The sequence below is a fragment of the Varanus komodoensis genome, unplaced genomic scaffold (assembly GCF_004798865.1).
Source record: "Varanus komodoensis strain SLA01 unplaced genomic scaffold, ASM479886v1 scaffold67, whole genome shotgun sequence".
NCBI lineage: Eukaryota > Metazoa > Chordata > Lepidosauria > Squamata > Varanidae > Varanus > Varanus komodoensis.
Genome location: NW_025336308.1, coordinates 1,321,774 through 1,346,344, shown reverse-complemented (window position 1 = coordinate 1,346,344; position 24,571 = coordinate 1,321,774). Strand labels below are relative to the sequence as shown.

Genomic DNA, 24,571 nt, shown 5'->3' with positions numbered 1-24,571 from the left:
TGCATCAGATTGGATGGAATGAGCTGCTCGTGTTTCAAAGCAATTGTGTTTCAAAGTGTTTCAATTCCAATTGGATGGAATGAGTGCGCAATTGTGATTATTTATTGTTGTGAGCCGCCCCGAGGCCTCGGTGAATGGGGCGGCATAGAAGCCTCCTAAATAAATAAAATAAATAAATAAATTAGAGTAAGCCTATTGAATTTAATGGGTCTTGCTCCCTATTGAGCATTTGTTGGCTTGGCATGAGAAGTTCCGTTGCACTGGGCCTTACTTCTGCGTGAAAATGGTATTTGAGCAAGTGATATCTGATCTCTAGAAACACTGGACACAAGCCCCCTTTAGTTTCTGCACATGTAAATCCAAGATCAAATCTGATTAATATGCTAGGAATTCGCAAGTAAGATCCTGCTTAGCTTTTGGCTTGACCGATAGCTGAATGTTAGAGAGGGGGAAGGCGACGTGAAGAGAAGTGCGCTAAAGGGCTCTTGGAACATCCCGTCCTGCAAATCTTTCCCCCTCGCCCTATTAGTCAGTGGCCACGAAAACTCTTCTGGCACCCAGACTAACAAACGTGTCGCAATTTTCTGTGGACTGGAAGCTTGCTCAGCGCTTCCTGCAAACGGGGTGAGGGCAATGAAAAGTCAGAGGGAAAGCAAATGCCAAAAGAACAAACTGTGACCATAACATAGAGCTGTAACCAAGCAGTGGCTGCTGAGAAAACAAACATCCGCAGTGGCAGGCTTAACACGTGTAACTTTGCAACTCGGGAGTTTTTTTGCTTGTCCTTCCCTCCCAAGTTCCTTCCCTCAATAATGTTTTTTAGGACAAAGCCGGTGTCCTGGGTAGGATGCCGAGTCCCCCCCGCCCCTCCGCCCCAGTGGCCTGTACCTATGGGCATTCCCAAGATCGGATCGGTGCCCATTTCTCCTTTTTCTGGAAGATGGCCACGTTTGTCCGCGGCTGATGAAGAATTTCCCCTTACATTCTGAAACTTGCTGACCATGTTGTGATTCTTCTCGTAGGTCACAAGGATGATGTCGTTGCTGTTTGAACTGTGTTTTGTCCCGGGGGGGCTGCCTGCATTTCCTTTGCACACACGTGTCTGCGCGCGCGTTGTGTGTATGGTGCGCTTCCACTCCAAAGCGCAATTCCTATGGGCCGCAGCTGCTCTGGAAAAGCGAGCGACCCAAACCTGAGATCTCAGAAGCTCTAACCAGCATGAAGGGCGGCCTTCCCCGCCGTGGCGGCTTCCAGGTGTGTACAACAATCCCCATGCTGGCTGGGGATGGTGGGACTTGTAGGCCAGCACATTCCGAATGGCACCAGGCTGTGTACTGAAGTCCTCCTGGGGCCAGAGGGAGCAACATGCTCGGAAAAGCAGCATCGAGGCCCTTCCTGCTTCCTCCGCGGGCGGGAAGGAAATATGCAACCGGGAAGGAACCAACGCGGGTCAGGAGGTCGTGAGTTCCGGGACGTTTGCGTGCTTCTGCCTGAGCCGCTTTTTGAATCTCTCTGCGGTTTAGCAGCCACAGTGATGTAGAAAGCAGGAATAAAGAAGGGGCGGAACAGATCAAGAGGTCTGAAAGCAGGTTGGTTTGTTGTCGTGCCCGGTCAAGCCCTCCCCACTTTGGGGCAGCGCCTGGATCAAAGCCCCCCAAAATCTCCAGTTCGCACCGCTCGCCCTTGGCCTTCCTTTTCTCCTTCTGCCTTCGGCTTTTCCTGGCATGACTCACTTTCCCCAGGGAGTCCCGCCTTCCCAGCTTGTGCTCAAAGGATTTCAGCCTCCATTTGGCATTTTCCCTTCTCGGGAAAGCTCTGCTTGTTTTGATCTAGGACCCAAATGTTGCAATCCAAAGGACCAAGCAATGGCAAAGCCCGAGAGAGCCATTTTCTTAGTGCTTGGCAATTCGGAAGACTGCAGGGCCTTTTTTTATTTAGGAAAGTGTTAGCCAGTGTGCGTAGTGGTTAAGAGCACGGGACTGGGACTCAGAGGATCTGGGTTCGAGTCCCCACTTGGCCATGGAGCCACCTGGGTGACTTTGGGCCAGTCACAGCCTCTCAGCCCAACCCACCTCACAGGGTTGTTGTTGTGGGGATAAGATGGAGGAGGAGAGAAGATGTAAGCTGCCTTGAGCCCTTTGTAGGAAAAAGGCAGGATATAAACCTCAATATAAAGAAATAAGTGTATGTTGTACCCTTACACCCTTTGGGACAAGCTATAATTATATTATTACATGTTGCGTATCTATCCCACCTTTTTCTCCTCGTGGGGAAAGCTGGTGTGGGTTTATTGCAAGAGGAGAAAGGATGTACAAGCAGTATGAAAGTAATAATAAAAGCTACGGTTCCTTCCTGAGTCTCCTGATACACCATCTCCTAAATGTTATCAACTCACGGCGTATCTCATTAGCTGGCAAATTTGGATCTTTCCTGATGGTTTTTCTTTGCAGAATTAAGGGTCTGGCACTGCGAAGAAAGAAGAAAAATGGATCCACTCTTTAGAGAGGAGAGGGCTTAGCTCAGAGTTCGTCCAAACATGTTCAGCCGCTCAGGATACCAAGCCCTGCCGCTGAGTGATGTTGAAAGATGTCAGTCCTCTCGGTCCAGTTTCTTCTCATCGGGAGCCACGCAGGACTCACTGAAGCAGGTGCTGAAAGAAACAGGTAAGTCCTGGATTTAAGAACGGAGAAGGGGGCCTCCTAGAAGAGACCAAGCACTTACTATTCCCACCCCATTTAATAGAAACCAAATGCCCCTAAAAGCCCACAAGCAGGCCATGAAAAAAATACCCCTCTTTTACTCTTGGTTTGTCATTCATACCCCACCTTTCCTTCTCCAAATGCTCAGAGCAGGTGAAAGCAAAACATCATAAACAGAAAACTGGAAATAGTTTTACCACTGAAAATAGAACTCTCTAAACCTTAACATCCCCCACAAAAAGGGCAAATCAGTGGAGGATTAAACTCCAGGAGCAGTCCAAATAGTGGAAATGTTTTTAAAAGCCCCATTGGGATGGATTAACATGGCAGGATTAAAACCCTTGATATGAAATGGTTTTCTCGGAGAGGTCTTCCCAAGTTTCTGCTGAGCAAATTGCTGAGCTGCCACAAACTTCTCAGAAGGAAGTTTCACCCCAAAAGACAGCTGCTGAAAAGTCACTTTCCCTATTCCTAACCTTTCCTGGCTGGTGCCTTCCAGATGTTTTGGCCTGCTTTCCCAGAAGCCTTAACCAGCACTGCAAGCGATGATGGCATTTGTCCAACAAATCCAGAAAGCACCACATTAGGAAAAACTAATTCAAACACAGTGAGCGTGTAGTTTTGTTCCTAATTACATGCGAATGAACAAATAATACACTGTTCATGATGCATTAATTATAGTGATATTGCTAGTGTATGTTCTAAAGGTGTGTAGAATCATGCAAGGGCCAGTCTGTGCCAAGAGGGCTGGTCTTTCTGTCTGTCTTTTTTACTCTCCTTTCCGTCAGACACACCCCAAGGATGCTTATCGTGTATTTGCCATGGGCTGGTCACAACTCTCGTGTTCCTGTTCACGATCCTCTTTTTCCCCATCTCTGGCTGGTTTGTTCTGAAGGTAAGACTGGAGAAGGTGCGCTCACCTGCCACAGATCACAGGGGGGAGACCGTGGTGTGCTTAGCATCCTCGCACCTGTGCCATTTGTACCACCTGGAGAAGTGTTTCTGTTTCCGGGAATATTGTGTTGCCCCTGCCAAGCAACAGAACCATTTCCCGCTTTTTATTTAGTGTAGTTTTGAGATCTCCTGCATGCAGGTTGAATGCACTTAAGCAGGTGACGCATCAAAGTGATGAATCTGTAAAGACCAAGTTTCCCCGGCAGACTGATGCTTTGTAGGCATGTTTGTACTGGCTTGTACTTTGGCTTCCGTGTGTCCCTGCAAAAGGGGGTGAAAATAGACGAAAATGCTGTTGGCCTGCAGTAATTTGAGACTCTGGCCTTAAATTGGACTTATAGAATATTTTTTAATTTTTTATTTTCTAAAAAGCTACAAATACAAAGATCATATAATCAAAAACACACAATACATAAAATAAAATTTAAATGTCACCCAGAGTGCACTCTTCCACCGGAATGACGACTGCCTAGTCATGGTTTTTTTCCTTCATTTTTCTGCTCTTTCTGGAACACGCCCTTCCTTCCAAAATTGCAACATCTCCACTGGAGCTTGAGTACCTTCCCCTTTTCTTAAAACACACTGAATAAACAAACCCCATATAGTGTTAAAATCAATCTTCTTTACCAGTCCGATTTTCCCCTTTATCGCGCATGCCAACTTGTCCTTAACTGCTATATTCCAGACTTCTTCATTCCATTCAATTAATTGGAGATCCCAATTCTTTGCTATCGGGTCTTAGAGAGTATTTAATAGGCATGACTCACTGCAGTACAAGCCGCCCCTCGTTGGGGCCCCCAAGGCTCCATGCCAACGTCCTGGCCTGTCATCACTGGGGACCCCACCCAGCAAATCTCGTGGGGGGGGATGCCCCCCCACCCTTCTGCCTTACCCAGAGCCTTTTTTAAACAGGGATAAACAAGAGGCCGCGTTGTCAAGGTGTGATCCCACTGACTTTCCTCTGCGGTCGTCTTCCTGTGTCCAGGTCATTCCGGCATATGAGCGAGCGATTGTGTTCCGCTTGGGTCGGATCCGAGCCCCGCAAGGACCGGGGATGGTTCTGCTCCTGCCTTTCATCGATCACTGGCAGACAGTGGACCTGCGGACACGGGCCTTCAGCGTTCCGCCATGTAAGGTGAGTCCTTCCTCCCCGCAAGGAGGCCAGCGGGCCTCAGCTCCGCCAAGGAGCCACCTGCTCCTGAGCAAGGCGCTGGATCAGAACTGGGCTCCACTCGGCTCAGCATGTTGCAGGGCGGAAAATTCCACCTGAGGAAATTCCTCCCTGGCCTTCCCGTCCAGCTCCTCGTCGTTCTTTTCCCCAGCAAGTCATACGGATCTTGAAAAATCTTTCGGGTGCATTTATTTGTTCCGAGTTTCCATGCGTTGATGTGGCTGGCTGCTTAGGAGCATAGAAAGCTGCCTTGCCCCAGGTAGACCTCAGCCCAGTAAGATGGCCACAAACAGGTGACCGCTTTCTAGAGCTTCAGGCGCGAGATCCAACTGGAGATGGCAAGTACATGGAATCAGAGAATTATGGAACAGTAGCATTGGAAGGGACCAGCAAGACCATCAGGTCCAGCCCCGTGTCCAGTGCAGGGCTCCAAAGCTGTATTGCTGTAATGGTCAGGACATTTTTCCTGATGTCCAGCCCGAATCTGGCTTCCTGTGGCCTGAGCGCATTATTCCATGTCCTGCGCGCTGGGAGGTCCAAGAAGAGATCGTGGCCTTTCGGGTCCTTGAGTGTTCCTGCACTCTCTCCTCATGCAGGTGTGTGCTTTCCGACCGAGCTGAAGCCCTCTCCCAGAGCCAGAGCTCTTTCCTCCTCTTCCCAAATGCTTGGGCCGGGGACGGGAGAACAACAGGCAAAAGCAAAACGAGAATGATCTCCCAAGTTTCCTTTTGGAGCAAGGGTGGGCAGTGGCTTTTGAAGTGGAAATGTATTGTTGTATTGTTATATTTAATGGTAATTTATTATGTACTATTGTATTTCAATGTATTTTATCATGTTGTAAGCCGCCCCGAGGTTTCGGCAAGGGGCGGCATAGAAATGTTATAATAATAATAATAATAATAATAATAATAATAATAATAATAATAATAAAATGTGGAAGTCTCTTGTTATTTGGACAGTTTGGTGGCGAGCCTCAGTTGCTCTTCTTACGCCTAGGCTTGCCCTGGACTGTCAACTTAAGCCGCCGGCCAAGGTTTTTGCTTCCGTTTTCTTTCAGGGATGCCTGAAAAAGGGGAGTATTTACCTCTAGAGAGCCCCTGGGGAGGTGTTGCACTTAGCCACCTGTCGTGAAAGCTGTTGGGATCAATCCTCCTGAGTCCAGATGCTTGCCATATGTGAAGCAATACCTTTCCCTTGACAAGGGCATGTAAACATTCTCAAAGAGTGTGAGAGGGGCATGCCGGGCTTGAACCCAGGGCCTTTGGTGTGCAAGGGAGACACCCTGCTGCTGAGGTATGAAAGGGAACGAAAACAGCATTCTTGGGTCAGCTCCTCTTGTAGCAAAAGGATCTTGGCCATTGGAAGATCCATCACTTAGTGGTAGAACCTTCTACCGTGTGTGCTGAACGTCCAATTCCTGAAAACTCCAAGGAGGGCTAGTGGGGAGCCCCTCCCGAATTCCTGCAGTTCCGTATGGAAGAGACGGAGCTCAGCTCAACAGATGTCTTGCATCCATATGCAACTGCCTGCTAATGTCTGTGCATCTCGCCGCTTGAAAGAATTACTTGTCGCTTGTGCGTAGTGGTGGTACATCTCCGTGCTTGAAAATTACTCGGGGAGATTCACTTATGGGGGGGAATCAGCCACAGAGTCCCGTGTCATCCCCCGCAGCTAACGTCCCGCGACGGAGCACTGGTGTCTGTCGGAGCAGACGTCCAGTTCCGAATTTGGGATCCGGCGCTTTCGGTCATGATGGTGAAAGATCTCAACGTGGCCACACGGATGACTGCACAGAACATCATGACGAAGGTCTTGCTGAAGAAGTACCTGCGGGAGATTCAGACCGAGAAGCTGCGGATCGCAGAGCAGCTCCTGGTAAGGCCTGTGAGCCTTCTCGGGGGTTAGGGGAGGAACGGTCTTGGCCCCTCTGCCCAGCAGCTGGAATCCAGCGCTGCTGACAGTTGCAGTGGCAGCCTTAATTTCAGAAATTCGTTGCATTTAGGCTTTTTAAACTTTGGGGTGGGGAGGCGAGATGTGACCCCTCCCTCATATTACACGGGTGTTCGGAAGGAACCGCACTTCCCCTCCCTAGCAAAGGCCTAGTGAGCTATGGGTGAGCTATGGGTGCAGTACAGAAGTGGAGGAGGAGGAGGAGGAGATTGGAGGTGGGGCCATTTGGGAAGGCCTGGATCAGGTCCCCAGGCAGTTGTCCTGCAGGTCTGGGCTTGTGCACTCCCCGAGTTAGGCATCCTGCTCTTTTTAATTTCTAGCTGGAAATCAATGACACAACCAGATCTTGGGGCCTCGAGGTGGACAGGGTAGAACTGATCCTGGAGGGTGTATTCCAGACATCCCAGGAGAATGCAACACGACCACTCAGCTCAGCGCCCCTGATCCCTGGACTGGATAGCACCTTTCAGCAGCTGGCTCTTCATTTCTTCAGCAGCACTGCAGCGCTGGGAGCCACCCATCCAAAAGGAGGTTCAGAGACCGGTAAGCCCACGCCAATAGTTTGGGCCTGATCGAGGCTCCCTGATTGTTTGCCCCTACAGCTAGCAGCACTGGTAAGAAAAATGTGTGTACAACGCAGAAGAATGCAGAGGCAGGGCCAGTGTGCCGGCATATTTTAGCATATTAAAGCGCCGATTCTCAGTCACTACGCCTTGGAAGAGCATTTCCTCCTCTTGGAATGGAGAAAAAAAGACACGCAGCCTGGGACCCACCAAATGATCTGTGGCCAGGGTGGACACCGCTTCCCTTTGGTGAACCCCAGAAGTTCCAGACTGTCTCCCCACACAAGGGACAGTGCTTTTCAATGTTGTAAGCGCCTTCAGCCATCGTACCGGGCAGAAGCCCAGTAGAGACGTCTTAAACCGCGGAACAATTTGGCCTATTAGATCTCCATGGGGAAAATGGCTTCCACCCCACAGCCGAGTCACCCGTCTGCAACTTTGGCCACCCTGCAGCTCTTATTTACTTTTCCACCAGGCGCACAGATGGAGATCGAGAACGAGGTGGCGCAGACGGCCCTCCCCTTGGGCACCTCGCCCAGCAACAGTGGGGAGCGGAGGAAGCTCGATGCCACGGAGGTCCTACGAATTGTGCAGCCGTTCTTGTCTGAATCCTTAGTGAACCAGGTCAGAGCTTGCTACCAGATCGACGTGCTGCTGCCCGGCGGCACCAAGAGCCCTTACTTCATCGATCTCTCTGCAGGTGAGTGTCTTTCCTGAACCGAGCTGTTGGTAAGATGCTAGTATTCCACCCGAAATGGGCAGGGGCTCTGCCCATCCTCTGCCCCAGGATCCAAAGGACCAGGTACGTGTGCTGACCCCCGTTTCAGAGTGATTCACTCGCTTTGTTCCCCTCGCCCTTTCCCCAGGCTGCGGGAGAGCAGGTCCCGGACCCCCAGACCGCCGTCCTGACGTGGTGTTGGAGATGGCCGAGAGCGACCTGGAGGCCTTTGTCCTGGGCAAACTCCATCCTCTGAGTGCCTACGTCTGTGGGTGGATGCGGGTGCAAGGAGATCTGAATGTCGCCCTGAAGCTGGAAGAGCTCCTGAAGGCCATGAAGCAAGGAAGATGAACGGATTCCGTATGGAAATGTCAGCCGGTTCGGAATGCCACAACCAGGTGGTTGGAGGGCCAGTTGCGGAGAACCTGCGACACCCAGCTTGCGGCAACCACACCGGCTCCCCCTCGGTGTCCTTGGCACCTCTGAAAGACCCTGGGCAAACAACGAGGGGAGCCAACCTGCACGGGCCTGCCCGCACCTTGAGATCTTTCAGAGGTCCTTCTATCAGGACACAAGGAAAAACCTAATCAGTGACGGCCCCCACAGGCCAGTGACACTCCTTTCCTGGAGAGATGAAGGCTTTTAAAAACAAATTCGGCTGCTTCTGGCCTGTCGAGTTGATGCCTTTAAAAAGGGGACGGGTTGCTCTTGAGCACCAGGCCAGTGCCCCAGCCTGAGGGAGGAGGAGCAGGAGGTGCCCCCCAAAAGCGGCGAAAGCCCGTTCTTGTAGCCAAAGGGCTGCTGTGATTTGTGAGGTGGAGTATATATTTGCCCGGGCTGGAAACAAGTCACATCCCTCCGGGATCCCAGGGAGTCTGTCCAGCCCACCTGAAGACCGCAGGACTTTCTTCCAGCTTGTTTTCAGCATCTTTGATCAGCAAGTAGCTTCCACACTCGACATGTTTGTGCTTGTACCGTAACTTACTCTTGTGGTTGGTAGGGTATGTTGCTATGATCCCTCGATGTGAGGCGGCTTATCCATTCTGCGAGGGCAACAGGAAAACAATGCATTGCATACACAGAAAGCCAACCGATCTCAAGGGCGAGGCCTTCCAATTCAGCGTTTTTGCTGGTGACTCAGAAAAAAACATTTCCTGCAGTGAGAGAGATGCACTGCTCGATCCTTAAGATGGCTCAGTACGGGTTCGCTGGCATCGTCAGCCCAAGAGAAGCCAAGAAGGATGAGCTCCTCGGTTGTTTTCATTTCACTCGTTTCTTCATCCCTTTGTTCATACTCAGTAATAAGCAGCCAAGTCGCAACCACCGTCCTCCAAGAAATTAAGGGGTGTTCCAAGTTGCTCCGTGTCTGTCGTTTTTTCACGACCTTATTTTCCTCTGCAGCAGATCCTCTCCCACGGAGGAAAGCTGACGTTTTCAGCATTGCCTACCAAGGGGAATCTTTGCTGTTGAGTGATGGTCACCATTACAGCGCTGTGCATTTTGGGCCTCCCTCCTTACCGTTCTCGTGCCTTCCCGGATGTGCTGTAGATTCACCCAAGTCAGCTTCAGTCCACAAAGGCTTATGCCCAGATAGTTTCATCTGCCACAAAACTTGATCGCTTCTGCTGCAGAGACCCACACGGCTGGAAAATAACTCCGTGCGGCAACGTAATCCGGACGTGGCCGTGAAGGAAGGACTGGGGACAATCCAGCCACAACTTTCACTGAAGATGACCTGCATTTGGTGCCTTCTGGAGGCATCAGACTACAGGTCCCGTCACCCACATCCATCCAGATGGCTAGGATGGTGGGAGGGGTAGTCCGACACATCCAGAAAGGGCCAGGCTGGGGGAAAGTGGCTTTATAGGTTGTGCAGGAAGCAACCCCAGATGAGCACAGAGTGTGGGGTTTAGCTTAGGGAAAGGAAAGTTTTGGGGAAGCCTAAGAGTGGCATGCCATGATACACAGTATGGAGAAAGCGAAAAGGGAGGCTTCCCCCCCCCCCATCTTTCCTAATCCTGGAACCCCAAGGCATCTCGGGAAGCTGATTGGTGGGAGAGTCGGGACACGTAAGACGTATGTGCACATCTCAGTTACTATAGGCCTCACTTCCACGAGCTGTGATGCCCACGGTTTCAAAAGCAGGACTGGATAAATTCTGTGCTGGCTTCTGTGTCGCAGCCTACATGCCTCTCCGTGCCAGTTGCTGAGGAACATGGGTGGGGAGGTGCTGTTTCATAGGATCCTGGCCTCGTCGGAAGCCTGGCTGCAGGGCACCGTGACACAGTGAACTCTTCAGCGTGGGCACAGCATGAACTGCCGGGCTCATGCTGGGTCCTCGCCGCCGCTCTGTGCCGGAGCTCCCTGGGCAAGTTGGGCCAGCTGCCAGCATTCTGCCCGGCCTACCTCGCAGGGCCGTTGTGGCACCAAGCGGGAAGGAGAAGGGCGGAAACCGCTTGGCTCCCTTGGAGCAGAGGCAAGGTGCGGTTACAAAAGCGAGGCTCTCCTTCCCCGGGGACCCCGAGCCGCTTCCGGAGGGCGGCGTTCCGTCCCGTGCAGGGCGGGCTGGGACGGATGACCTCCCGCGCCCCTCCCGGACGGGCGTCGCCGCAGCCCGCGAGAGCCCGTCCGTCTGCGCGGCCCGCGCCGCTGTGCCCATTGCAGGCGGCTCGGGCGCGCTCCTCCGGCGGCGCGGCAGGCGCCGCTTCCTCTTGCGAAGGGGCCGGGCCGGGCCCGTGCGGGGGCAGGCGGGGCGGGGCGGCGCTGCTCCAGTTCGCGGAAAACGAAACCGAGCGCGCGGAGCGGAGCACGCGGGCCGGCGCCGCCGCAGACCCGGAGCGGAGGATGTCCCAGGAGGGCTCGGCGGAGCGCGCGGTGAGGCCCCGCGGGGCAGGGGGGCGCCGCGGGCCCGGTGCGCCCCGGTGCCGGGACGCGCGCGGGGTGCGGGCGCCTCTGGGCAGAACGGGCGGCGGGGGGGGGGGCGGTGGAAGGGGAAACTGAGGCAGGCCGAGGCGGGCCCGGCGGGGACAGGCGGCCGCGCGCTCCGGCCCCCCGCGGGAGGTGAAGTTCGCCGGGGAGAGGCGTGCGCGCGCCCCGGAGAGCCCCGAGGGGTGCCTTGCAGAGAGTAAAAATCCCGGGAAGGGAGGGCAGGGCAAGGCTGCGGGGTTGCGCCCCGTTGTATCCCTGCTGCTACGGCGGAGGGGAGGGCTCGCCCGCACGCACTGCACGCACGCACGCACGCACGCAGGTCTGTTTCGGCGGAGGCTGCACGTAACGGCGTCCCCACGACCAGGAGGGAGGAGTGGGGAACTGCCCGCCCGCCCGCCATATTTCCGGGCCTCGTCTTCCCGAGAGGAGCAGGAAGCGCGGAGGTGCCCGTGCAAGTCCCGGGCACCGTCCCGGAAGGCTGGCTGCAGTGGGACAGCGGCCCGTGCGGGCTGCAGACGCCACCTCTGAGCAGCGGGCCCTCCAAACTGGGAGCCCCCCCTCCCATCATCCCTGGCATGCACGGCCCGATCCTGAATTGCAGGGCGAGCGGCCGAAGTCTCACGACTTTCCTAGTTTCGTTCCCCAGCCGCCGCGTTTCGCTTCCCTTCGCGCTTCCCTTCGGGCGCCCCCCCGGCGGGACCCCGGAGAACTGCGCGCTGCTGACTCCTGGGGGCTCTTCCGTGGTATTTTACTTGGCCCCGATAAAAGCGTTGCCCGGCGGTTTATTTGTGCCCCCAGCTTTGGGTAGACCTTTTTAAAAGAACCGAAGGGTTTTGGGTTAGCAGTAATTGAGGGGTGATCAGCTGCCCCCCCCGTAAGGAAAAGTGGTAGTGTCTTTTTTTTTTAAAATCAAGGACACATTTGCTGCAGCGATTGCATGCCGGTTACCTAATCATCCCTGTTCTTATGTCCGCATAGTTCCAGGACTGTATTTGATATTTACGATTTCCTGTTGCTGCGGCTTCAGGGTGCCAAGAGTGGGGGGAAAACACCCAAAGAGAGCCCGCTGGGGGTCTCCAATCAAAGGCACATTTGCAGTGTATTCAGGCTTACAGGAAGTACCTGCAGCATGTTGGCCTCCTCTGGAGGGACGACCCAGATGTGGGTGAGGAAGGATATGGCGACACAACAGGGGAGGGACACAACCCAGAGGGGAAGCTCCTTCTGGGAGGGCAGGCGTTCACAGGTCCACGTCGTGCCCCAAGGGACCGGCCTCTCGGACAGCAGCATCTCCAGGCTGCCCTCGGACCCGGGTTCCTGGCCGGCTCAGGAATCCCGCCATCAGCCCAGAGCTGTTCTTACACTCTCGGCCTTTCAGCAGCCCTATCATGGCACGACTGTCGCTCGGTTTCTCCCGACAGGGCCCAGCCAGCAACCCTTTTAAGCATTCTGCCTGACGCCCAATCACGGCTGGTGAAAACCTGGAGGACAGCGTGTCTCCTTTCACTTAGGAGTGGAAAGGCATAAAAATCGCCCTTCCTGGAAAGCCTGAGTCCCCTGCAGTTGACAGCTGTCAAAAGCAGGCTGTTTTGCAAACAGCTGACAAAATGGTGCAGGTCTTGATTGCATACGTCACATTGAACAGTGTGGAAATTACTCCCACGAGCAGCAAAGCCCAGGAGCCTCGGTCGAGCTTCAGGGTCTAGTGTAATCTTAGCAGGCAGAAGCTCTTGACCTGCAGTCGAGCGCTGTTGAAACTCCTGCCCTGGCTCTGTGCTTTGCCAACAGGTATTGGATGAAGAATTCCAATTTCTCCTGTGTGAGCGATGCCGGGAGGACATCCACAGCCCGAAGCTGCTCCCATGCCTTCACAGTCTCTGCACCACCTGCCTGGAAGAGAACAAACCCATTGGCCTGTGCCCCATATGTGGGACGGCTCACACTCAGAACGCAGACGCTCCCCAGATCCAGAAGAATCTGCTCTTTGCGAATCTTCAGGCCAAGCTCAATATATACCGGAAGGTGGTTGGCGGGAAGCGCATCATTTGCGACAACTGCAAGAAAGACGGGGAGTTCTGGTGCTCGGAGTGCGAGGAGTTCATTTGCCGCACGTGCTTTGAGTCCCATCAGAGGTACCTGAAGCGGGAGAACCATGAAGCCAAATCGCTGAAGGACCTGCAGATGGAGTCCAGCAGGGACTTCCTCGCAAGCATCCGGAAGCAGAGCACCATGTTGTGCTCCAGGAAGGACCACAGAACCCACAGTCTGAGGTAAGGCCTCCATCCATGTGCCATTCCCAGGCGGAGAGGCAGTTCTTGCCTAGGAGCTGCCCCCCCCCCCCAGGAAAACAGAAAGGAAAATGCAGCTGGAGATGAATGGAATTGCATTCAATTAATCGAGTCAAGATTTTTGCATAGTGTGGCCCTGCAGACTTAATCCTAGTTTTCTCACGCTTGTCTTTTTCCTTCCCCATCCTGTGTCTTTCCAACCCCGGATCCTCACCATGGGTCTTGCTTTGCATCTTCCGGGCTCCCTGCCTTTCCTGATTTGGTCTCTAAACTTCAAAATATTTTGAATTAAAAAACTGAACTGGAGAGTCAGCATGTAGTATAAAGCACCAGCGCAGGACTGTTTCTGTTTCCAGTAATACTTCTGGGAAGTGTGTGGAGGGTGTTGTCTGCTCTAGGGAGGGGTTGCCTCTTTTTAAGAGCAAAGGGCCCGTAACCCTCTGACCTGGAAAATTATAGGCATCCTGTGTAGGAAAGGCGAAGCTCAGAGAAAGGAGGTTCCTAGGCCTGCCTCCCACCCCGCAGACGGCTGAAATCAGCCATTTAAATGCCATGCCTCGACCCAGCGAAAGCAGATGAGGTGCTGCCAGGATCCTTCGGACCTCCCCGTGCCCCAAAGCATCCGCTCCGCCCCACCTCCAAGGGGCTTCTCGCATTGGCTCCAGTTCTGAGCTCGCGGCTATGAGGCCAGCATCCTTTCCCAATCTGGTCGCTGGGTCTCTAAAAATCCTGTGAGCTTCTAAGACTTAGTCTAGCAGGCATATGATTGCGCTAGTAAAGGGGTGAGTGGGTTGGCTGGCTGGTTGATTGGTGTAGGGGGTTGTGTGCATGCATGCGGTTTTCCCAGGTTTCTTTGTAAAGCGTCATGTGAGGGAGTTCTCTGTGTGTGCGTGAGCGAGAGAGAGAGAGAGACTGCCAGCGAGAGAGAGTCGACGGTGGGTTTTTTGCTGCAGGATGCGCTTTTCCCGCTGGAGCCTGTTTCTCTGAGCATCGCCAGTTTTCCTTCCATGCAAGCTCTCATTTCCTTGTACGCTGTGGGGGAAATGGGCGGTTGGGCCGCTGGAGCTCTGGCTCCGCGCTTGCTGCGCTGAACCCCAAGTTTCTTGGCCAAGGTTGCGCCTGCGAGTTTCACCCGTCCGTCTCCTGTGACTCCACAGCATCTACTGCAACGAGTGCCAGCAGTCCATGTGCTGCATTTGTGCGCTGCTGGACAGCAGACACACGGGGCGGCACTGCGACATCCGCGCGGAAATCCAGCGCCGGCAGGAGGAGCTGCAGAACATGAGCGTGGAGCTGCGGAGCAAGAAGGGCCTGTACGATGCGGCGTACAACGGCCTGCTGGAGCAGCTGGGGGACATGGAGAGGGCACGCAACGAGGCGCGGGAGCGGATCCAGCGGCAGATCGAGGAAACGATGCGGGTGCTGCGCGAAAAGGAGGAGCGGTGTCTCGCCGTGGTGGAAGACCACCACCAGCAACAGGTCCAGGAGGTGACGGCGCAGCTGCGGGACATAGAGGGGGTGGTGAAGAGGATGGAGGCCAGCGAGCAGCTGGTGGAGAAGATGCAGCTGTACTCCACCGACCAGGAGCTGCTGGAGATGCACCCCTTCATCAAGCGGTCCCTGGAGGAGCTCGGGACGAAGCCAGTGCCGGCGGTGCGCTTCCAGACCCAAGTGGGGAAGTTTACGGAGATCCACGCCCAGCTCCAGGCTCAGCTTGAGCAAGCGGTGAAGGACGACGGTAAGAGTGGGCTGGAGAAGACAGGCGTTGGGTTGCTCTCCCGTCGGCACGAGGGGTGCCGCATCGGATTCTAGGAGCGAGCAGTGATTCAGATCCAAGACCTTATTTATTTGTGTCGATTTAAAACTTTGATATCCCGTCCGCTGCCGAGGTCTCAGGACGGTCTTGCAATACACGGCGCAGCGCAGCAGCCAGATTAATTACCATGCAATAAAATCCCCACATTAAAATCACACTTGGCTCACAGTTGCGTTGAGACGGCAGGACGAGGTTACCCGATTGCAGCTCCGAACTGAGTCAAGGAGCCTTAGTCCTCTCAAAGGCTAACAAAACCGTTCTCATCTCTTATTTTTGCACTTCAATCAGTCATCAAGGCAAGGAGCTCTGTGTTAGCATTTCTTTTTTGCATGTCCGGCTGCTCTGACTTCACAGGGTCACCCTCCTCTTCCTCCTGGGGGTCAGGGAACCTTCATACTGTCCCAGCCGTGTGGGTCTCCTCCCTTGGACCGGCTGGGGTGGTGGGAGTGGAACTGCTCTGGACCACCCACAGCCCCCCAAAGGCGTTGGGCTATGGCTTCCATCACCCGAGCTTGGAATTATGGGAGTTGTAGTCCAAGACGCCAGGGGGCACCAGTAGGAAGCTGAATTGCAGACCCACTGGTTCCGTGGCCCGGGCAAAAAGCATTCCTGGCGCAATGCAAAGCTCACAAAGGCATGGACACACCTGTAAGATGGCGGCAGCAAAGTAAAGCTCTGCTGCAGCAACAGGAAGCATCGAAATAAGCGCAAAGTTCTTTACTCACATGACCTGTTTTCTAACTCGGTGCTTTTCACTGTTTTTAGAAGCTGCTCCAGTGACACCCGAAACGCAACCCGAGCAGGTGAGAGCTGGCCCATTCGTGTGTGCGCAACTCGGTGCCTTCCAGGCATGTTGGGCCACAACTCCCATCATCCTCAGTCAGCAAGCACCAGATTGAGAGAGGGTGTCTTACCGTATGTTTTGCTGTTCCCTGGGAACGGACTAGAGGGATCAGTGGAAACGGGCTTGAAAACCTACTGCTTTCGACGTCTGTCACACTGTTTGTTTTGGGATGGTGTCTGGACAAAATCATTGCCCACATTTTTGTAGCAGTTCGATGTACGGCCTGGAAAAATTAAAAGCAGCCCTCACAAATAGGCATCGCTCTTTGGGCAACGGGGTGTGTCGATCACTGTGTGTCTTTCCCGTTTGCTCCTTGGAACTTGTGCAAGGACGGTTCCCCCTTGTCCTAATGCTCAAAGATACTTTTGAACTGGCAGTAAAGGTATAATTAATCTCTCTCTTGGCTTCAGAAAAGGATGGTACGTGCCCCCTTCTGCAGTTCTTTTGCGTAGCCTGAAGTGCCGGATCCTGCCTAATTTTGGAAGCTAAGCAGGGTCAGGCTGGGTTGAAATCTTGATGGGTGACTTGAGTCCTACATTGAGCAGGTGGATGGACTGCCTGACCCTTTCCAACTGTGTATTCTGTGAGGAAGGAAGGAAGGAAGGAAGGAAGGAAGGAAGGAAGGAAGGAAGGAAGGAAGGAAGGAAGGAAGGAAGGAAGACAGACAGACAGACAGACAGACAGACAGACAGACAGACAGACAGACAGACAGACAGGGGGAAGTGTAAAATTAACTGCATCAGAAGCTGCTAGCAATCTGGTCTAGCCTGTCGTTCTTTTTGCAAGTTACTAGTGTGGAGGAAACTCTTGAACAAGGTTGCGTAGACTTCATCTCAGTGCAACAGCTTTTCCCATGAATTCAGGGGAAATTCATCGGCACAGTGCAAGAAGAGGAGAGCCGGGCATGATGTGAGCTTTCGCTTTCGTTTCCCCCTGCTGTGAGTGCTTTTATTTCCTCAGGCTGATGGACCGCCGAACAACTGCAGCGGCAGCGGCCGTGACACCCCGAGCTGCAGCTCAGCCGACGTCCCGAACACTTCGCATGCCTCCGTAAGTATGTCCCTCTCCTCCTGCACCTCCAGCCTGCCCTGGAAACCAACCAAAGAAAACAAGGCCAGCGCACAGACGTTGAGAAAGAGTGGTGGCCCCGGTGGGTTGCGTCTGGTGCCAGCGTTGTCCGCGTTGGGCTGAGAGTTTGCTCTACTTCCTGGCATTTAATGGCACTTGTCGGGTGGGGGGGCTGAATTTAGCTCCTTTCTAGCTCTTGGCGAGAGAAAGACACGAGCAAGAACTTGCATATTCTTTTCAGCGGCGCTGTTGAGGCCACCTAACCGTTTGCACAAAGCTTGCTATTGGCTCTCTGCTAGTTTACCTGGCGTGACTTCCCTCAAAGCACCCTGGGAGTTGTAGGCAGGTGTGGAGGAGGCGATTGCAGACAAACCTGACAAGTGACGTGATCTTTCTGCGGGGAAAGAATTTCGCTCGGGGTGGGGGCGGCCGCTGAGACGATAACACGCTGGGATTGCTTTTGTGACCCACGCAGGAACCTCAGATCTCTGCTCAACAATTGCCTATATCCTTTAGGGCCCCATTTTGAAATCGCCAGCAAAGAGGAAACACATTCAAGAGGAAAGAGCTGTTCAGACCCCTCTAAAGGTGATTAAAGCGGAGCCTGAGGACAGAGAATGGGGAGACGCAGGCAACCTCGGTTTGCCTGAACAGCCGGGCACCAGTTCTGAATCTCTCAGAGGTAACAGCGCTGTGAGAAATGGAGACAGCCTAGGTGAAAACGAGGCCAACAGCAATCGCGTCCCTTTGTCTGAGACAATTGGAAGAAAAACCCTGCTTACTAGGTGTGGAAGTATTGGGACCAGTCCAGTTCTCGCGTTGTTGAAATAATCTTTCGTAATCATTGGGGCTGCCGGTAACGCCAGGCTAAGCTAATCTTCTGTGAAAGACCCCAAAAATAGCTAGCAGTAGGACTGCAGTGTTTGAACAGTGATCGGGCTGAATTGATTGAAAAACTTTCGATTGCCTTAAAAAAAAAAAAGCACCGTTAAGCCAGGTAGCAGGTTTGAGAACAAAGGAATCGATGTTAGTGATTTTTAATACAAGGGCTTGTGAATACTGCAGATAGCTGGTCTTTTCTGAGAAGGGGAATTTTCAGTGAGGGGAAAGAGGAGCCCTATCCTGGGAGAGGGGAGATCTCTGTAGTCAAAATGAACAAGAATCTGTTTCCTGATTAATTGGGGGTGCACTGGTATCCAAATGTTTCTTGCCTTTACATCTCACCCTGCCTTATAAATTAACCCACCAAGGTTACAACAAATGCAGATTTTTTTACTAGCCTAGAAGCCTCCTAGGAATGCTGACTACTAGCCACTTGGCCACATTTATTTACTAGCCTGCAAAGGGGGTTGGCAGCCCATCCTCCACAGCCATTCGGTGGTATTTCTGTGCTGAATGCTGATGAAGGCATTTCTTGCCTCCCCGTGAAAAACCAAATGGGCCTGCAGAAAAGGCACAGCGCAATCCATCCCTCCGCCAGTCAGCTTGTTCACGTATAGCAGATTCCTTGTGTTTGCCTGCACGGAATCTCTGCTCACCGGTGGTGACCAGACAAGTTGTTAAATAAAAACTTGTGCAAATCGTGGAGTTGGAAGAGGCTATTTTGGCCAATGAGTCCAGCAACCTGCTCGCTGCAGGAATCCACTCGGCATCTCTGGCAGATGCCTTTGTAGTCCCCTTGAGACCTATAGCTACAGCAGGCCCACCTCCTCTGTAAGCACCTGGATCCCAGTGTCAGGATGCTGTGCTCAGCAGGTTTCTGTCGCTACGAGGTGTGTCCAGAAAATAATGAGAATGATATTTTACAAATTCTTTTTTTGGAAAATTTTGCAGTCAAACCTTGTCTCCCAGCGATTTTTCCGTTCTTCAGCGCATCCCTGGAAGTTTTCCAGTGGGATGCGTTCACAGCCTGTGTAGGGGCTCTTTGGACGTTATCCACACGACCAAAGTGGTGTCCTTTTGAACCATTCTTCATCTTTGGGAAGATGAAAAGGCCGCAAGGAGCCAAGTCGGGGCTGTGGGGTGAATGGGGAAGCCCCGGGATGTGTTTTTCAGCCACAGACTCTGCCAGCCAAAGCACTGACTGGGTGTGTTGTTGTGATGAAGGATCCGAGCTGAGCCGATCTCAACAGTTGCCATCCTGTGCAGATGATAGCGCAGCTTCTCCGTAAGCTTTCCTCACCATTTCCAAAGTTTCTGATGCACTTTTCCCCATTTTCACACAAAATTTTATTGCATACTTGCTTGCATTTTTCGTGATACAAGGCGCTTGAACAGGGTGTCACAAAAGAGGTCGTCTCGGCTCTGACAGGCTGGAATGCAGCTGAATGCAGCGATCTCCTGAGTCCCAGTCCAGCACTCTAACCACTAGACTGCCCCCCCCCCACCCCCAACTTCAGCCACATGCCCTTGCGGCGTTAATCGCACGGCTGCGCTGACGCCCTGGCTTTTTCTCTTGTAGAAGCTGTGTCTTCGGGAGACTTTTTCTCAGATGAGGAAATCAGTGATGATGAATTTGCGGTGAGTTTGGGACCCACCAAGGACCCCGTTCCCCTGCCCCGACAGCCCGGAGCCCGCAAGGCACCCCCGGCCCACAAAAGGACAGTCGCATCCCTGTTGCTCGTCAGGTCAGGCCCACCTGATGGACAAGCCGTCAGAGTGGAACCAGTGCTCCCGCATAGTAGTAGTATTATTATATTATTATTATTATAATAACATTTCTATGCCGCCCCTTGCCAAAGCCTCGGGGCGGCTTACAACACAATACAATACATTGAAATACAATAGGACATAATAAATTACCATTAAATACAAAAATACAAAAAATACACTGAGTTACAAACATAATAATCTAAAATTAAAATTATCAGTATAAAACAAGTAGATAAAGAATATAGGAGGAGAAAAGAGAAGGAAGAAGAAGTTGCCCTGGCCAGATCATATGTTTTAACAATTAAAATGATGTTTAAAGAAAAAGGTCTTTACCTGGCGCCGAAAAACCAGTAACGACGGCGCCAGGCAGACCTCTTTGGGGAGTGAATTCCATAGGTTGGGCGCCACCGCAGAGAAGGCCCTAATTACTCCGCCGATGAAAGGAAGGGAAATGGCCTTGGTGCCAGCACGCACCGTGTGCCGATCGCTGGCACGCAGCCCGCCGGCCTTCACGTTTTCACACGGGCCCTCTCGGGCCCTCCTCTGCAAGAAAGCGGCTCGGCGCCCAGAGCCGGTTTGCATTAACGGATCGCCCCAGACCTCTCGGGTGTCACACCCCTTGTTCGTCTTCCCTCCAGGACATCAATCTGCCCGAGGACGTTGGCAGCGGAACCCACAGCAGCTGTGAAGAATTTGTGGGGCAGCCCTTCGGCAAAGAGGCAGAGGTCAATGCAGCCCAAGGGACCGTGATATTCTTTGACCTGAAGTTGCTGCGTAAGGACCGGGGGTCGCTCTGGGATCCACTCCAGTGGCATGCAAAGGGGAAGAGATGACGGGATGGAGGAGGAGTGAGCTACCCCTGGTGTGCCGCCAGGATAACGTGCAGAACCTCCACCGTCAGGAGCAGTCTGTCTTAGAATATCCTGTGCCTGGGACATGCCACAGGCAGGCTTACGGCCTCGATGCTTTGCTGCTCGAGCGTTCCCAGCGGCACCCGGGTGGCCGCGAGGGGAAAGCCGGTGGTGGGCCCCGTTGGCGTTTAGACTGACCCCGCACTGTGGCTGATGGGTCCTTTTGCAACCCTCTTGCTTCTTTTGCAGCCAGGGACGTCCTTCACCTGGTCGTTGCCGCGGACGAAACACACAGCTTCTCCGTCATGATCCAGCCGCTGCTGGCTTCTCCCGCCAACCACATGAAAAGCAGCCTCTGCGAGATTGGGCTGGACTCGCTCCTCAGTTACCTCGAGACCCTCCACAGGCCCATTCTGGTGGGCTACAAAATCTGGTCCATGAAGCTGCCGGTCCTGGTGGAGACCCTGCGGAACATCGACAAGGAGGAGAGATTCAAAGCCGCCATCCTGGGCTTCCTCGACGCCTTGCCCCTCCTCCAGGAGGCCATCCCAGACCTCACCAACTACACACTCAAGTACCTGGACAGCATCTACCTCTGGGGACAGCTGGATGAGAGCCAAGCTTTCGAGTGCGCCAAGACCCTGAAGGACCTGTGCACGGTCCTGGATATTAACCCGACGATGATGGCGTGGGGGCCCGTGGTCTCCTACTCCAGTGTGCAGTGTTACTGCTCGCTGCAGCCCCTGCTCGGTGAGAAGCTCCTCAGCAGAAGCTCTGTCCAGACCCTGGCCCTGCACAACTGCAGCCTCTCCGTGCTCCAGTCCGTGCACCAGAACGACCCAGCGAAGGGGCTGGAGAAGTTGTCCAGGCACCTGAACGCCCGGCGGAGAAAGGGCGAGAAAAAGATCAGGAGGCTGCAGAAGATTGGCTTCTTTTTCCAGGCACTCCCCGCTGGGGCTTGGCACACCGCTTCTGCAGCAGCGCAGAGCGTCATGATTCCCTGAGCGAGCAGTCCGGGCGCCCTGAGTGGCGGACACGCCGGTGGTGCGGCCGCCATGTCGGGGCGTGCCTGGCCCAGGAGTAGCAACCCCAGGCAGAGCCCGAAACTTCCAGCCACTGAGTTGAACCGTATCCTCAAAGGCATTTGAGCTGTGCTCTTCTCCACCTGGAGCAGAGTTTTTGCAAACGACCGGGTCTTACTGGCCCATGCACCACAAACCCACACCAGAGGACCTCGTGCTACAGCAGGGGGCAATCTGCAGGGGCAGAGGGGGCGGGCAGGCGATGCTCACAGCCCTGCCAGTCAGAAAGCGCTTGAACGATGCCCCTGCGAGGCAGGCCCCACGGTCCCGTTGGCATCCCCTCTGGTGCACGGCGGGGCTTTGGAGTGCGAGGTTCACAGGCGTGGGCAGCACATCTGGCAGCTCCATGCGTTTCCTAAGCACATCTGGAGAAGAGAGGGCTGGGCCCCATTCCCTCCTGAGCGCGCTTCCCAGCTCTGAAAACGAGGCTGTTCATTTTGAGTTGCCCCTGGAAGTACCAAGTCTCCGTTCCACAAGCCTTTTGTGGAAGGGGATCCACAGGGCTGGCGGTACTCGGAGGCAGTTCCCTCGCACTTTATGGGCCGCATTATTAAATGCTTTGTGTCGTCGTGTTATGAGCCCGCTTTCGGTGGCCCTGGAGGGAAGGGGCACGTTCCGGCTGTCCCCGGGTCGCAAAAGAGTTCCACTCCCAAGAAACCAGAAATTCGTCTTTAGGCGAAATGTGCATGCAGGTGGGATCATGTATAGGCAGGCAGCCTTCCTTCCACATTTGTGGGGGGTTGAGGGTGCAGGACCCCCGCGAGAGGGTCCCGGGCAAGAGTCCGAGGCCTGTGCTGGCACCCGCTCACTGCCACGCCAGAGGGTCAGCGCTGCCTGAGCTCTGCCACTGGACGTGCGCCCCCTCCTATTTCGTGGCTTCCTTTCTTTGCACCCCACCCAAGTCATCCCTCACTTCCGCTTTTTCACCGATGTGTTGCCTTTCAGTCCAAACAGGAATCCCAAAGTGACTTACAACTTTAAAAAATGGCTTTAAAATAAATATCTGCGCTCTTGGTTCTGGTCTTCTCTCCCGGTTCCATCTGCTGCCCGCCCTCAGTTTCCTGCCCCTCCTTTCTGGGCATTCAATCCAGATTCGACGGGGATCCGGCGCACTGCAGAAGCGGATTTTGCTGCCCCTGCCTCCCGTGGCAACCTTTTGGTCCCCTGAAAGTCCTGCCCAGAGCCAGGAGCCCCTGCCAAATGAGGCGGCCTGGGGGGGATCCCCAAAATCAGGAGGGACCTTTGCAATGGGGGTGTCAGGGACCAGGGCGTGGGAGGCCTGAGCGGAGAGCAACTGAGATCTACAGCTCTTCCCTCAAGACTCCCAGCTGCTGCTCATCGGTGGAAAGAGAGCCCCAGCTGGCCTTGGGACGGATCCTGCAAATACAGGGGCGGGGGGGGGGTTCTGGCCCCAGAAGAGCCCCAATCCTGACACAGCCCTCCCTGTTGCCAAAGGCAAATCCCAGATCCAGCCAGGAAACCTGGGGGTCTCATGTTCTTCTGCAGCCCTGCTGGTACCCTTCGTGCCTCGCCAGCCACTCCCAGGCACGGAAAGCGTCTTGCCTCCAGGTGTTGGGGGACATTCAGGCGCAGGGAGCAGCTTGCCCTCCAGGTGTTGGGGGACATTCAGGCGCGGGGAGCAGCTTGCCCTCCAGGTGTTGGGGGACATATTCAGGCATGGGGAGCATCTTGCCCTCCAGGTGATGGGGACACATTCAGGCATGGGGAGCATCTTGCCCCCCAGGTGTTGGGGGACACATTCAGGCGTGGGGAGCGTCTTGCCCCCCAGGTGATGGGGGACACATTCAGGCATGGGGACCAGCTTGCCCCCCAGGTGTTGGGGGACATATTCAGGTGTGGGGAGCGTCTTGCCCCCCAGGTGATGGGGGACACATTCAGGCATGGGGAGCATCTTGCCCCCCAGGTGCTGGGGGACACATTCAGACCCTGTATGAAAAACACACCAGACTAGATGAACTTGGTCGGATCCAGCATGGTTCTTCTCATGCACCTTCAACTATAAAACATCAGTGGCTGGGGATGATGGTCTTTGTAACCCTAGAGGGTGCCAGGGTAGGGAAACCCTGGTTTCTAGTTTCACCAGGGACTGCTCTGAGTGAGGCATGGCACATTAGCACGGTCGGGTTGAAGGGTGCCAGTTCCTCATAAAGGCGCCTCGGTGTGTTTTGACGGTTTCAGGGTTTGTGCTTAGCGCATCTGCATGGAGCAGGCCTTGTCAGCTGCTAAAAGGCCGAGGGAACTTCTGGATCAAGAAGAAAAACACTTTTAAAGAACCTGAAATCAAGCCCTGCCCTTGTAGAGTTGCAGTAATTTTAATTCCCCATAGCTATACTCGGGACCCCGGAAATGATTTGGGAAGGGAGCTAGAGGAATCCCAGGGTTAAACTGTGAAATTAAAAAGGAAACCCATCTGTATTGGAAAGGCACAATAATGAGCATTATAAGAGTTCAATCTTCCAGCCACCTAGAGTCCCAACTCTGGGAATAGATAGGATATAAATAAATCTAATAATGATTATATTACTATGCAGTTCCCAGCATTAAAGGTAGCTTGCAATTGATCACAGGAACTTGTGATCCGAGCCTAAATATTTGGCCTATGTTTATTTAATATTTATTTATTAAAACATTTTTATGCCACCCCATTCGCCGAAGCCTCAGGGCGGCTTACAACATGTTGCAATCACACACACTCAGAAGCAAGTCCCGCTGAGTTCAACGGGCTTACTTCTAAGTAAATGTCTCTCTGGTAGACAAGAAACCGGTAGCTAAGAATGCCCAAAGCCCCCTTAAAGCGGTTCAAACATGTTGGAGGCAGCAAAAAATTGTGTGCCTTCTAGGAACAGTCTCACCAAAGCATCTAAGACTTACCTATAAGTAATCATACTTAGAAGCCCCCCTGTGAAGATTATCACTGCAACATATTTAGCATATAAGTCCGCTAAATAAATAAATAAACATTGCTA

The 24,571-nt window shown here is 53.6% G+C and overlaps 2 protein-coding genes across 4 annotated transcripts; both read left to right on the top strand.

Moving 5' to 3' along the window:
• Positions 1-1,065: 1,065 nt before the first annotated feature.
• On the top strand, positions 1,066-9,412 carry STOML1 (stomatin like 1). Of its 3 annotated transcripts, none has more exons than XM_044450555.1 (8): positions 1,066-1,254; positions 2,451-2,663; positions 3,488-3,594; positions 4,639-4,788; positions 6,496-6,699; positions 7,095-7,317; positions 7,813-8,037; positions 8,204-9,412. In XM_044450555.1, exons 2-8 carry the CDS (start codon positions 2,537-2,539, stop codon positions 8,404-8,406), a joined length of 1,239 nt encoding a protein of 412 aa, XP_044306490.1. In that variant the 5' UTR covers positions 1,066-1,254; positions 2,451-2,536; the 3' UTR covers positions 8,407-9,412. The 3 variants fall into 3 exon arrangements, with proteins under 3 accessions (XP_044306490.1, XP_044306491.1, XP_044306492.1); XM_044450556.1 differs by lacking the exon at positions 1,066-1,254 and adding an exon at positions 1,455-1,589; XM_044450557.1 differs by lacking the exon at positions 1,066-1,254 and adding an exon at positions 1,471-1,577.
• Positions 9,413-10,865: 1,453 nt separating this feature from the next.
• Positions 10,866-22,598, top strand: PML (PML nuclear body scaffold). Its single transcript, XM_044450596.1, has 9 exons — positions 10,866-10,929; positions 12,772-13,253; positions 14,429-15,009; positions 15,853-15,890; positions 16,892-16,981; positions 17,516-17,681; positions 19,461-19,519; positions 20,290-20,425; positions 20,752-22,598. The coding sequence occupies exons 1-9, from the start codon at positions 10,900-10,902 to the stop codon at positions 21,504-21,506; spliced, it is 2,337 nt and encodes a 778-aa protein (XP_044306531.1). The 5' UTR covers positions 10,866-10,899; the 3' UTR covers positions 21,507-22,598.
• The last annotated feature ends 1,973 nt before the right edge of the window (positions 22,599-24,571 follow it).